The sequence below is a fragment of the Lepidochelys kempii genome, chromosome 1, assembly GCF_965140285.1.
Source record: "Lepidochelys kempii isolate rLepKem1 chromosome 1, rLepKem1.hap1, whole genome shotgun sequence".
NCBI classification, from domain to species: domain Eukaryota; kingdom Metazoa; phylum Chordata; order Testudines; family Cheloniidae; genus Lepidochelys; species Lepidochelys kempii.
In genome coordinates, this window is record NC_136380.1 from 225,059,697 (window position 1) to 225,074,317 (window position 14,621).

General features: G+C 42.7%; 1 protein-coding gene across 1 annotated transcript in view; it reads left to right on the forward strand.

The window, feature by feature from the left end:
• DUSP16 (dual specificity phosphatase 16) overlaps positions 1-12,353 on the forward strand; it is a 98,640-nt gene extending 86,287 nt beyond the window's left edge. Inside the window, exons 5-7 of the mRNA XM_073315620.2 lie at positions 1,295-1,454; positions 3,460-3,583; positions 8,082-12,353. Coding sequence (XP_073171721.1) covers positions 1,295-1,454; positions 3,460-3,583; positions 8,082-9,261 — 1,464 coding nt within the window. The 3' untranslated portion in view covers positions 9,262-12,353. The remainder of the gene's footprint in view (positions 1-1,294; positions 1,455-3,459; positions 3,584-8,081) is intronic.
• The last annotated feature ends 2,268 nt before the right edge of the window (positions 12,354-14,621 follow it).

Genomic DNA, 14,621 nt, shown 5'->3' on the forward strand with positions numbered 1-14,621 from the left:
GGGGATGTTCTCACTTGCCATTATTAAGGCTAAGATTTTGTCATGGTTAGTTTTAGTTAGTCACGGACAGGTCACAGGCAATAAACAAAAATCCACTGAAGCCGTGACCTGTCTGTGACTTCTGCTGCTGCGGCTCCATGGTTTCTCCCACCACTGTGGTGGCTGGGAGCTATGGGGGGGTCCCCCTCCGCCCGCGGCGGCAGGCAGGGTCACCATATTTCCCAAAGAGAAAATGGGACACCCCCAGCCACTCACCTGAGGCATCCCCCTCTCCCCCATCCCCGCGCAAGGCTGTTGGCCGTGGCTGAAACCCCCAGGAGGGCCCCCTCAGGAGTCTGTCACCTTTCACTGGAACTTTGCAGGGGGCCCCCTGTTGCTGCAACCTTGTCAGGGCCCTGCTGGTTGACAGCTCCAGAGTCCCACAGCCCCTGGGGCTGAAGCAGAAAATGTCACGGAGGTCTCTGGAAATCACAGATTCTGTGACGTCCGTGACCTCCATGACAAACATAGCCTTAGCCATTATCCATGCAAAAATGCAGAGAATATTGACTGCAATAACAAAAAGCTGGAATTGCTAATAAGTTACATGCATTTTAGGGATCGTTCTTCTATTGCATTAGCACTATGGGAGCTATCAGATTCATTTCACACTTTTCAGTGACCCCTCTTTTATACCCTCTCAGTGAGGGCAACTTTATTCTGGGACGGATAACCCAGAACTACATATGTGGTAAGTAAGCCTGTTAATACTGGACCTGTTGAGAGGGCCAGTTCTGTTGCTACCAAATGAACATATATTTTAACAAAAGTGGCAGTGAATCCCACCTGTCCTATTAACAACACTTTACACTTGAGAACGGGAAGGGTTCCCCCCTCCTTCTTTGTAAGTCTCCCCGATGAGTACGTAGTCATTCCATCCATTTAAGTGTGTCTTGAGTGTTCAGATGGATTTTAGCAAGATAATCCAACACATAGAAATTTTGCCAGAAGCTGGGAATGGATGACAGAGGATGGATCACTTGATGATTGTCTGTTCTGTTCAATCCCTCTGAAGCACCTGGCATTGGCCACTGGTCAGAAGACCAGATACTAGGCTAGATGGACCTTTGTTCTGACCCAGTGTGGCCGTTATGTCTAACATACAGTTAGAATTATGCAAATAAGAATTCTGATCTAGCTTCCAGTTAAGTAACATTCCAAGTAGGCTCAGGTTTACTTTTATTTGCTTAATTTTCTTACCTTGCAGAGATAGGGCTGTATTTTTTTTCACTCTTGATCTTTGTCTCTTTTATAGGAGCTGATGCAGCAGAATGCTATTGGTTATGTATTAAATGCAAGCAATACCTGTCCAAAGCCTGACTTTATCCCAGAGTCCCATTTCTTGAGAGTACCTGTGAATGACAGCTTCTGCGAGAAAATTTTGCCTTGGTTAGACAAATCAGTTGATTTTATTGGTAAGATGAGATAAAACAGTTCTATGCTAATTATGCCATTTTTTTAAAAAAAAGCGTTTTTATCCATTTTAATTCTTTGATTTTTTTTGCTAAGTTTCTCATCTTTTATTATGAGAAAGTAACCAGAAGCACCTGATCTACCTTCCATATTGCAATTGTCATTTTATATACCACTCTTGTGTCCCTACTCATACATCTCCTCTCTAAACTCAACATTCCCAAACCTTCAACTTCTGCTCCAGCTCAGGTCTCTGTGTCTAATTTACGTTCTTGTCTATCTGTGAACCCCTTTCATTTCTGCTATACTTATTTTGAGATAGAATGAGTAGATCGGAACATGCTATTCAGAAACCATCATCTTTAGCACAATAATATTTTCATTATTTTTGTTCATTCTCTATGTATATGGACATTTTGCTTATTTGGCGGGGGGAGAGGGGGAGCAGTGCTACACATGGACTAGATGGTTTTTATGGAGTTGACATCGAAGACTTTCTCCTGCCTGGTTACAGTTACTTTGAAACGTTGTTGGCTTTTAAAGTAGTTCAGTTGCATTTATCAGCATAAAAGGCAGCACCACATACAGGAAGAAAATTACATGTATAAATATAGGTGTGCATGTGTGTTTTAAAATATATGCAACCATTCTGTCATCAGAAAACATTAGTTAGCTGGTAATCTTTGGAATAAGTAATGCTGTACCCTCCCTAGATGGTCTCTCTGTTGGCTAGGAAACGGCCTGCCTCTCTACATCACATTAACAGTTAAGAAATCAGCAAAGGTACTTCTGCTGACAATTTGTAGAGGGGATTTTGAAGGTCCTGGAAGCAGTAAGAGCATCAGCACATACCATAGCAGTGCCATAAAAAGGGAAGTAGAGTCAAGTGCCAATTGCAGATTCCTGCTGAACACACATGTAGCGTTACATAAATGTCAGGTGTGAACAAAGAACTCTGTCATAATCTTTCTTAAAGGGAAATGGGTCAAATTTGGCTTCAGATTCAGCATTTTGTAAAAGTAAGCTTATCCAAAAGCTGAGAAACGTAACCACAAAGTTTATGTACAATTTGACGGAAGGCTTTTAACAAATAAACAATTTTATAGTGACTTAGCAACAGCATTGTAAGGTTTTCTTTCTCCAGCACAGATTAAACAGACAGTTGACACCGACTTATCTTTTGCATATGTCTTAGCCTAGATCATAGAATTTCCCCCGGTCACATACTATGTGATATAACTAAAATTTTTAAATCATTGCTCTAAGTATGAGTTCAGTATAAATGTAAATTTTGGCTTCAGAGGAAACGGAAAGATTAAAGGTTTGGGCTCCCCTCTTTTCCCTTCTCTTGTATCATGTCCTCCCTGATCCAAAACAAAGGTGTACGTGTGTGTGTGTGTTTGTAAATATTACAGGTTTCCTTTTAAAAAAAAAAAAAATCTGCATGAAGATCTTGAACTTTCCAACACATTAAGGATTAAGCTTCCATTGAGTTCATTGGGTGGAGGATCAGGCTACAACAAAGCTGCTGCTCCATCCGTGGGTTTTTTTTTGTTTTGTTTTGTTTTTTTAAGGAGAGGGTGTTGTGTTTAGAGCAAGAGAGCTGCACTTTCGGGTCCTGTTCTCAGCTTTGACATTGACCCACCACGTGAACGTGAGCAAATCATTTAATTTGTGTTACATTTTATTCCTATACAAAATGGGAACAAATCCCCCCCCCCCCCCCCCCCCCAGTCAGGATTATTCTTTAATGCATCGTGAGATGGTAGTTTCTGTAAGGCTGTTTGTATATAGTAATATTCTTAATACAAGAACAGATCAACATGGATACATGCAATGAAAGACAACAGATCAGTCATAACACTGATTTCTGCTCGAAGCTTCCATGGGATTGGTAATAAAGAGAGAACTTTAAAGTTCTGTCATTTTCACAGGGAGGCTTTCAGTATTTCATCCCCCTGTGCCATTGACAGTGACATGTCTTGAATTTTTCTTTTTGTTGTACAGAGAAAGCAAAAGCCTCAAATGGGCGGGTTTTAGTGCACTGTTTAGCAGGGATCTCCCGCTCCGCCACAATTGCAATTGCGTACATCATGAAAAGAATGGATATGTCCCTTGATGAAGCCTACAGGTAAGGACAGACTTTTCCTTTTAAATTAGCTTTTGTGCTTGTCAGCTTGAAACTCATTAACATTATTTCATCCTGTACTCTTTCCTCTTCATCCAAGAATGCCTGAAGTCACTCTTGCTTTAAATATGGGCTGCCTGCAGACTCAGCCCTGTCGTTGTTTGTAGGAAGTAAAAACCTAACATTGATGTGGACACAGCTGCAAAATGAGGACAGCCACATGCATGGAATGAAGCGACATGCTGCAACTTGCATTAAGTTTTAATATACAGATGGGGCATTACCCGCCCATCACCCATGCTCTCCTATACCAGGCATTTAATTGGCTCCTGTGTGGGGGTTACAGGGCTCCTTACCATATAACCCATAACATGGGGTGGCTTTCTTCGGCCGACCTCTTCCACCCCCCTGCTCTGAGTCCCAGCCTCCCTACCTCTGACAAGGGGACAGAGGCTGCAGAAGGCTTGAGACCTCGACCCACGAGGGCCCCAAGGTCTGACCTATCACAAGAGCCCAAGGCCCATCACCAAAATTCCCGGTATTCTACTTGTGGGAACCATTAATTTTATTCTCTTAACTGCACTGGAAATGGGCTGCAAGTTGCAACAAATAAACTCCACCTCAGTACCTTGGTTAGGTACTCAGCACATTCCTGTTTAACCCACTGTGGCTTGAAGGTGCCACAAAGAAGACAAAAACTCCCTGGTCCTCTGCCAGTTGGCCCTTGAGAGAAAAAAATCCTTCCTGATCCCCTAAACAGGTGATCGCCTAGACTCTGTTTAGTCTATCAGCATTTGTCAGACCGGGTTCCCATCCCTACTTCAAGTGGGTAGGGTGAGCTGCTGAAATGGAGCCAAAAGAGGCTCCATGTGGCCCCTGTGCTGAGCTGAATCCTGAGAGCTGTGGAATGGTGGCCAATCAGCACCTTTCTCACCCATCTGGCCAATGGGTGCCAGAGACCCCAGTGGGAGAAGCTACCTATTGTCCCTTGGTGAGTGTCTCCCTCCCTTGCTACTGGGACTGTCCCCTTTTCACCACTGGCCCCATCAAGTTCCCCCACCCATTGATGTGGGTGTGTGGCATTTAGCTCCCAACTGCAGAATATAGTCTTGGCCTCTGCTCAGAGTAGGTAAGGGGTAGAATGTTAAATAATAGTAATAGCTAGGAAGAAATAGAATATGCAGATGAGACCACATATAGGCCACCATCTAGTAGTCTGTGCCAATATAAGCCACAAAGAGAGAGAGGAGAGAAACCAGAATAGCAAATGTTTATATAGTGTGTGCACTTTGGAAAATGCCAGATTGAATCTATTGATTTACTGGTGGTATTGGATGATAATCACAAATGGCTGTAGTGAATGTCTTCTAGGAATTAAGTAAACTGAAAGATGAATAATTTGTTGCCATTGAAGTCCGTCAATGATCATTCTGAAAATCTTTTGAAGTAACAGTTCTTTGGGCAGCCCAGGGTTTTGTACAAGAATTGAGCTCCGTTTCACACGAGTAGGCAATTTTGAAATCTAGTTTGACTGTGAATGCTTTGGGAAGGTTGAACACAGACTTGTTACCACCATTTTTGTACTTCATTTGACAAACATTTTGTTCTCAATGCCACAGAAAGCCAGGCTGGCTTTGTTTTTGTTTACTTCTGAGGAGGTTGTTATCTGTAACGTGTACTGTAAGCTCCCAAGAACATAATTTTGAACAGCTGCTGCTGAGCTGGTTAGACACATCTTGCCAATTACCCTTCTTCCTATCACAGCAACACCTGTAGTATTAGAAATCTGCCTGGGATTAACTTCTATTTGAGTGGCAGAATTTCTTCTGGATCTAATCAATATTTCATTAGACGGGGGATAGGAACTCTCGTTTTTAAAGGCTGCTTTTTACAGAATGTGGGAGATGTATCATGCAAGATCTGAACACTGCACCTCCTCAGAACTAGTTAGGAACCTACTAATGCAAAGGAACTTCCATTAGATATGGTGAAAGTGGCATAAATAAGGGATGCTGATGAACAAACTAGGAATTAGACAGGACACAGACAAAAAATACATGGTTTATGTGTAGTGATTACCTGTGTCACAAGGCAGACTAAGATTTTGTGTTACAATCACTTTAAGCTGGCAACATTAAGAGAAATGAAACTGGAGTTGTATGAATGACAGAAGTCCAACACCTTTTTCTAATGAGATTTCTCATTGGCTCTAAGCACTTGCAGTCAATTGAACTTTTGCAATGAATTCTAGCATGTCACTGTCAATCAAGTCAAACTTCTGTGCAAAGGTGTGCTAAAGGACTTTTTTTAAAAAAACGCAATTGTTTAGCATTGTTTTGGTGCAAAGCTTTTAAAAACGAAAATCTACGAAGGGCATATTTTATTTTCTGAATTAGTGAAAGGTAGAAGATAAACAACTATAAAATAACTTGTCTGAAACCTTAGCTTTACATTTGTTACCAGTAAAATCCAAGTGAAGGATCAAAGTATTTTCTCTAGTTTATTTGGTACATCTGACAACATGATGGAAAGAAGCTACTGGGTTAATCCCACAAGGGCAACCAGCAGAGAGGAAAACAATTAGAACAAAGATGGTATGAAATCAATGACTGACTTCCTGAACACGTTAGAATGAATGCTTCAAGTTCCTTGCTCGGGAGATTCCGAGATGGAGAATTGTCTGCAGGATGTCCCTTTCTCCCAGCTGCCAGAGAATAATATGGATGCATGTGTAAGGGTGGTAGAGTCAGCTGCCATTTTATGCTTCTTGTCTGATCTTCCCATTCAAATTATTATTATTATTATTATTATTAATTTGCCCGTTTTCACTAGTCACAGGATTAGCACTGAAAGGGTTAGCATAAACTGTAATCAGAAGGTTCCAAGTCCTCTCCATGACTGGTAGCGGTGACTACTGCAAACCAAACCAATCTCTTGCGTTTTTGTAGTTCTTTATTTGATGGTTCTATAACTTAGTTATATGGATTTTTCTGTTTTAGTCTGACTGGAACAGTTTCTTGTGGATACTTTTTTTGTGTTTAGCTTTTTTAACGTAGTATAGTTTGAGTGTTTTACTTTTCCACATGTGCATGTTTGTAAGAGAAAATTACTTTCCTCCTAGAGTTCACTAGGGCTTGATGGTTTTTGCTCCTGTTTTAATACTCTTCCTCACCCCATTTCCCAGGATATTCCTAGACTTCCAGATATTTGCCTTTCCCTGGTGGGTTTTTATATTTTTTCCTCCCACCCAAATACATGATCACAGGGACAGATGCATTTGCTGCCACTTCCACTTATACTGGCTTTTTGTGATTGCACCTGCCATTTTGTTACCTGTGTAATTCCAGGAATGAAAACACAAGGGTGGGAGGGTGGGGTTGGACTCCTATGCTGGCACGTACAGTAACAATGGTAACTTTTTAGAGCTTATAAAGAGCAGGTAGTATTCATGGGCTACAATGCAAATCAAACAAGTTGTCAAGATGTTACTGTATATAACTTCAGAGGAAGTGCTTGCCCAGACTTCAATATTGAACCTCTGTTTACTTTTGGATTCTAATTTAGCAAATGTACTTTCTTAACTTTATATATTTTAAGTTCATCCGGTTCAATACTGGATGCTTAAATTTAAGCATGTACATAAATGCCGTTGATTTCAATAGGCTGTAAGGACTTGTTTCAGTGCTTTACCCACCGGGCATGAAGCAAATTTTTACAAAATTGTCAGCCAAGGAACTGGGGGGAATCTATTTCTGAGAAATTCTGAAATGTTGACATAGCCCAACTGTGTTGCATTTTTAGATTTAATTAATCAAATTATATAAAAGTCAATTAATTTTCAGTTGGCTGAAGACCAAACTGATGCATCATAGAAACCAGTGGTCCTTGTTGCACAAATTAGGCCCAACATATTGCAGATCAGGCTGACCCTGCCTACAAGAAGATAAAAACAGGATAGAGAGAAGATCAGAAAATGCTAATGTTAGCAAGATAAACTAATTTAAAATATTGAGAGAGAGAGTTAAAAGTGACCTACGAGGGAGAGGGGCGAAAAGAATGAAGAACTCTTTTCTTTAATATATGAAGAAGGTCTGAGAGGCTCTTAAAAAAATCCAGCAGAACAGGGTATTCAAAACCAGATAATCTGAAGTAAAAACTTGCACAGAATAACTCCAAGCCGCTGTTAGGCTTTCTTTATATATAATGAGGAAGAAAAAATAAAGGCACCGTTTCCCCCCTCTTCTTTAAGAAGAGTGGTGTAAACTGTAAAAAGGAGAGAGACTATTTTGGGTTGTCTAGTTGCTTACCTTTGAGTCCTTCAATTCATTGATGTCCCTGCCTTTCCCATGCATCCATTAGTGGTGCTTCTTTGAACCTGAATCCAAATACCTTAACAAGAATCAAGACCCCCCAAGGACTGTAAGCCCAGTACTCTTAGTGGGAATATTATTCACATTTTAACCAGTAGGGTTTTTAAATAATTCTTGCTTTTCCCCCTTAGATTTGTGAAAGAAAAAAGGGCAACAATTTCTCCCAACTTCAATTTCCTGGGCCAGCTTCTGGATTTTGAGAAGAAGATTAAGAACCAGACTGGGCAGCCTGGACCAATGAGCAAGCTGAAACGTTTGCATTTGGAAAAAAGCAGCGAGCATGGACTGGTCCCGGAAAGTGGACAGAGCAGTGGCCTCTCCACTAATCAGCTTGGCCCTAACTCTACCTCCGAGCCTGTGGAGCAGAAGCTGATGGACTCTGGAAGTCTCCCGTACTCGCACTTGCCAGCGTTAGAGGACAGCCCGCTGGTACAGGGCATAAATGGACTCCATGTGTCCTCGGACAAGGTAGAAGATAGCAACAGACTGAAGCGCTCATTTTCTTTGGATATCAAATCAGTATCCTACACAGCAAGCAGCAGCTGTGTGGCTGCATCGGTGCAGGGTTTTGCCGCATCCGAGGACGCTTTAAAACAGTTGAACGTCTGTAGCATTCTAGACGGCGGCAACAAGCTGTGTCAGTTCTCCCCCGTCCAGGAAGTTTCCGAACAGACGCCAGAGACCAGCCCCGATAAAGAGGCGGCAGATCCCCCTGAGAGACCGCAGAACGCCTGGCAGCTGGACAGCCAGAGCAAGCGGCCGCATGTGGGGAGAACCAGCAGCGGCAGCACGACTCAGAGGTCGCTGCTGTACCCACTGCATCGGAGCGGGAGCATGGAAGACAACTACAGAACAAACTTCCTGTTTGGCCTTCCCACCAGTCAGCAACACGTGGGGAAGTCTGCTGCTGGGCTGGGCCTCAAAGGCTGGCACTCTGACATTTTAGCTCCTCAGACATCCACCACGTCCCTTACCAACAGCTGGTATTTTGCGACTGAATCCTCACGCTTCTACTCCGCTTCCGCAATCTACGGGAGCAGCGCCACTTACTCTGCTTACAGCTGCAGCCAGTTGCCCACGGGCTGTGACCAGGCTGGCGCTGTGCGCAGGAGGCAGAAGCAGGGCGACAGAGGTGACTCAAGGCGCAGCTGGCATGAGGAAAGCTCCTTTGAAAAGCAGTTTAAGCGGAGAAGTTGCCAGATGGAATTTGGGGAGAGCATCATGTCAGAAAACAGATCCCGAGAGGAACTGGGGAAAGTGGGCAGCCAGTCTAGCTTTTCGGGCAGCATGGAAATCATTGAGGTATCTTGAGACATGGCAGACAATTGTGACACTGTAGCTGGCTTATTTTTCCCCGTTTAAAACAATTCCCTGTAAATCTGAAATTTTTTTAAAAACTGGGGCTTCAGTGTGAAGGCAATGAATAGATTTATTACCAGACATGACAAACTAATATCTGCACGGGGGAGAGCCGCTGTATTTTTTTTGTTGTTTTTCTCCCCCTCCCCCTTAAGATGGAAGGCCAGATGTTTCAGAAGTTTTCCCTGACAGATGAAGCGATTATATGCGACAAATTGCACATCCTTTAAACGAAGCTTTCTTGGTGATAGGCCATCTCCCTGGTTCCACTGACACACATTACTAAAAATCACAAACAAATTCTAGTGCCCCTCTTCAAACCCTTCCCTTCCCCCCCCCCCCAATCAACAATGCACCTTAGCTCTGAGACTGAGCTGACTTCTGCAGAGAGATCCTTTTCCTTAAGGACAGAGACTGGTTATGAAACCAAACAAGTGGTGACTGATCACAGCAGGGCTGGGCTAAAAACAAAGCTCAGACAATGTAAATATTGACATAACTATCATTCTCATGGACAGGTTTGAGGTGACTTGCCAGAAAGCTGCTTTAGAGCAAAACCCATACCTCAAAAAATAAAGAAAGCTACAGCTTTCATGGCGACGTACTCTCTGGTAGTCAGCTTGTAAGCAGTGTGAGTAGATGACTGGCCACACAGTGAGACTGATTAAAGCGGTCTACGCACAAGTTTCTCAGTTGGCTTAGAGACCAGTGGTAGAATTTAATCTTCTCAAATGTGCTCAATCCCCAGTTCATTTAAACACAAAACCAGACAGAGTTTTTTAGTGTGTGATTCTGAAGTTGGCTCTTGAGGTGTGAATCTGTCACCTCTAAACCTGATACTAAAGGAAGAACTGAATGCTGATAGCATGAACGGTGGATAATATTTAGGGTTATGTGCAAGAGAGAAGTGGCTGGGTGAAAGTAGCACCATCCCTTTGTCTGCTGAAAATTAAATAGATGATAGAGCAGAATTTTTTAAATTTTTTTTTAAGAAAATGAGTAGGAGCCTTGGATTTGACCCCTCAAGTATAGTAACAGTGTGAGAATTGCCCCGTCTGTACTTTTCCCTTTTCCTAAAGGGGAAGGCTTAGTCTCTACTTCCAACCTTTTAAAAGAAATAAAAGTAATTGTTTCCATATCCTTGCCCAAATCCTGAGGATTCGCACATCCCTAGGCATGTACACATCCCTTCTTTAATCCTCAAACCTTGTCGGACCCACTATCTTCAGATGAGAAGTGGAGTAGCCTGTTAAGATCAAGCCTCAGTCATCCAAGAGGGACAGAAGGTGTTCCACATTACTGTCCTTCAGGAACTGGGGGTAGAAGATAGCATTTAAAGAAATAAGATTTAAAAAGAAAAATCGAGACCAAGTGCTGGAGATAAAAGAATTTCCCATGACATGTTCTAAGCTAACCTGAGAATCTGGCCATTGCAGTTCTATCTCTATCCCCACTGCAGGGCTTCTATGCTAATACAACATAGTTTTGCTGATGGCGAGAGTTGTAAATCCTGCCACAGCTGCTCTTGTTGTTGCTGGCCAGTACCTGTTTCAGAGCCTTAACTACCTATTGGAGATTCCTGCTAGGGAAGATCCTGTCATTTCCTTGCTGCCAGAGGGGACAGGGATAGGGCTCATTCATTTATTGTATTTTTATTTATTCTGAGAGGGAGAGAACCAGCTGCTTTCTCTCTCCAGCCTGTGATTCTTGTGGTACTCTGGCTGCCACTTCATATGCCTTGTTAGAGGATTATGGTATTAAAATAACAAACGATACGCAGGGGTCTAACATCATGCTTCGTTGTTCAGTCCAGCATTGTGACAAAGATCACAATTTGAAAATTCTCCAGATCCCTACAGCGTCCTGCAGTAGGCCCCCCTGTTTGTACAGTTTCAGTGCAGGCAGCTGAAAATATAAAATACTTTAAAATGATTTAACTGCTTTTTAAAGCAGTTGGCTGAGGTTTTGTCAGTTAAGATCTGGTAGTCACTGAAGCCCTAGTTCAAGTCAGCAGCTTGTTTTTGTTCTTTAAGAGTAGCTAGTTGGTGACTCAAATCTCAGGTTTTACTATATTGAGAAATGGACAGGATTTTGTCTTTTTTGTTTTATTTGTGGCTAGGATGTGACTTAAATGTCCTATGATGGACTTTTTTAAAACTAGCACTGAGAGAAAGCTACAGAGTTGATTAACTTGATCCTAAAGAGTGTGAGACACACAGACTGCAACTGGAATGGTTGAATCCATAGACTGTGTTTGTTATGTGTGTATGAAATGCAGGAAGGGAGGGTAGTTTCGGCAAGCATGTAGGTTGATACCACATTGTAAAGCATATCAGGTCTTGGCTAATCGCTACCCATGCTGCCACTTGTTTTATGTAGCAAGTGAAAGTGACATTGAGCATATAAACACACAATGTTTGTAATATACAGGACACATGTGATCCATTTATCAGATCTCATGTATACCAGATTTCAGTTACAACCACTTTTTTTAAGTAATAGTTGAAATCAAATATTTCACAAGAAGGGGGTTTGGAAAATATTTTAAAGACATCCCTGCCAGCAGAAACAAAGCTGAGATCGTCCTGGCTTCTGCTAGGAGACTTTTTTTTTAAAAAAAAAAAAAAACCCTTTCTTGGCAACTGAAATCTGGTCTCATTGCAACTCCTCATCATTCCAAACATCCTCTAATCAACAGTTAAGTCATGGCTGCAGGATCAGCAGGCTATTGGATTGGGCTGTTGAGTGCACCAGCATGGGAGAAAGAAGCCTTGGAGCCTGTCTAGTAGTGGTATCTCCTTATCTCATTTCTGTACTCGTATCCTGTACCTGAGAGATGCTAGAAAATGGGTTTAAGAAGCTTGGAAAGTGAGACGGAGGCTGGGGGGAGCAGTGTGTAAATGTTTAATCTGAATATAATGTTCTTTGGTGTATGGCAAGCTGTTTAAATGGTTCAAAGATGAGTTTCTCATCTTGATGTGTCATGAGCATTACTTGTATGTTATGATGAAATAAAATCAGAAGTGGTACCTGTTTCTATAGAATGGCTGAGAGACTTTTTGCAGTCAGCTGCAGAGCATGCACCTACCGGCTTGCAATACAACACAGTTCCAAGCAACCAGGAGGCTGGATCTCCTGTATGCTTTGTCAGCGGCTGCTGCTGGTCATCTACTTATTAATTACAGAATGGGCAGCTTTGCTGAAGTGGAGGCAAACGAATGTTGAACTTTAACTGAGCTTAGTCACACTTAGCAGTCAGTCGTGATTCTACATCTTCAATAATCATTTGGTGTTTTTGCCTGTCCCCACACACCCTCTACCCATTAGAACAGCAACAGCTGTTGTATCCGTGTGTTTAACAATAATTGACGGTTTAAAAGGTTAACACAAATGCACAGTGGTACTTGCTTTACAAGGCAATAATCCAGTTCCCCAAGTGGATACACTGAGGCTTTGAAGAACAGCTGTGCTACTGGTCTTGCTGCAACTGTTTCAAACTGTTTAAATTACCTAGGAGCCGGGGGAGTGCCTCTCATGCTATGCTCTCGTGCTGCCCTTCCCCTAGTTTGTTTAGCATGACTGACAGATGCTGCATGGGCAGGTGTGCGCACACAGTGCCTTCTTGCTGCTGAAGGGGAGTGACACATGCGGGGACAGTGGACATGCCAGCCTGGCCTCGCCTTTCAGACTCAGTCGTAGTGCTTTCTTTTCTGGGAAAACCTAGTAAGATTAAACTCTGACCGTACTGAACGGAGGATGTTTCTTTGGCTGAGATGTCAGCCTACCAGCTGGTGAAGGCATTGGTGCTGAAGGTGCTCCTGCACCCCCTGGCTTGAAGCAGTTTCCATCATATCCAGGGTTTATGGTTTGGTTCAATGGCTCTCAGCACCCCTGGATGAACTGTAGCTCAGGAAACCTCATGCTCAAATAAATTTGTTAGTCTCTAAGGTGCCACAAGTACTCCTTCTCTTTTTGCGAATACAGACTAACACGGCTGTTACTCTGAAATGGGTCAAGAGTGATAGTACTGGAGGCTATAATGACTCCTACAAACCCTTGCATGCCAGCTTATTAAAATCATTCCTAACTATCCACCCAAAATTCAGCAGTCTCTTCCTTTTTTTTTTTAAAAAAAGTTCCATTTATAATATTAAAAGGGAAAGGGCCAAACGTTTCTGTATTTCCCCTTCCCTAGGAGGTAGTAGCACCATGTAACTTGCAATCTTACTTTGTGTTGGCTTTCTGAAAACAAACTACCAGTGCTAAATAACTGCTTGAATCCAATACAGGAAAAAAAAAAAATAGGGCAAGAGCAACGTCTCGTCTAAACTGCGTCATGTTCTTAGATGAAGAAAAATGCCCATTTTGAAAACCTCCGTGCAGTGTCTGCCCTCACGTGGCTTCACTCTGCCCCCAGCAAGTCAAGTTCTGATTTAAATAGAACATTTTGCACTTGTTCTCCTTGAGAAATAGACCTTAAAAGGAACAAGAGTCTAGTTTCAAAATGAGTCTCCTTATCTTCCAATTGTTCCTCACCCCCACTCAGCTGCATGCCCCACCCAGCCTTTCCATGATTTACCGTACTCCTCTCCCCACACCCACCCTCCTGTGCTCCGTGCTGGTTCCATCAGAGCACTGCAACAAGAGACCCCAAGCCCTCCCTGGCGGAAGGGAAGGAGATGAAATACAGTTGGACTCACCATAACTTTGTTAGCTGCATCAGCAGCTTGCATGCTGCCACAAGCCAGTTCCAACAACATTCTCAAATCTGCCTCTTACTATTTCAGGGGTCTGGCAGCCTACTGATTAAATGCACGACCTTTTCACCTGTGGAACATCTAGGTCTATGCAGCAAAGAAAAACCCCGGGCTGTTTAATTGCTGTGTAGATTTCCAGGCTCAGTCTGGAGCCCAAGCTCTAGGACCCTCCAACCTCTCAGGGCCCTGGAGCCCAGGCTGTAATCTGGGCCTGGAAGTCCACACAGCACTGGAATAACCCTGCAGCCCGAGCCCTGGCTGTCTAGTTGATGTGTAGACATGCCTTTAGCTTGATATAAAGGCCAAGTTCCAGACCTGGGTTGTTCAGTCCAGATTCTAGTGGACAACTTGGTCTACTTCTCCAACCACAACACAAGAGAACTCCATAATGCAGAAAAAGGCAATGTGGTGCTGTTGAGTGTAAGGAACTTAATACCAATAAAGTAAAGCATTTCAACTTTGGTAAGAGAGCAGTAAGTAATATTTCTATACAGACATTTTTCCACTGTTCAAGCTTCCCAAAGTGTGTGTGCAGAGCGTTCATCTGTCAAAACT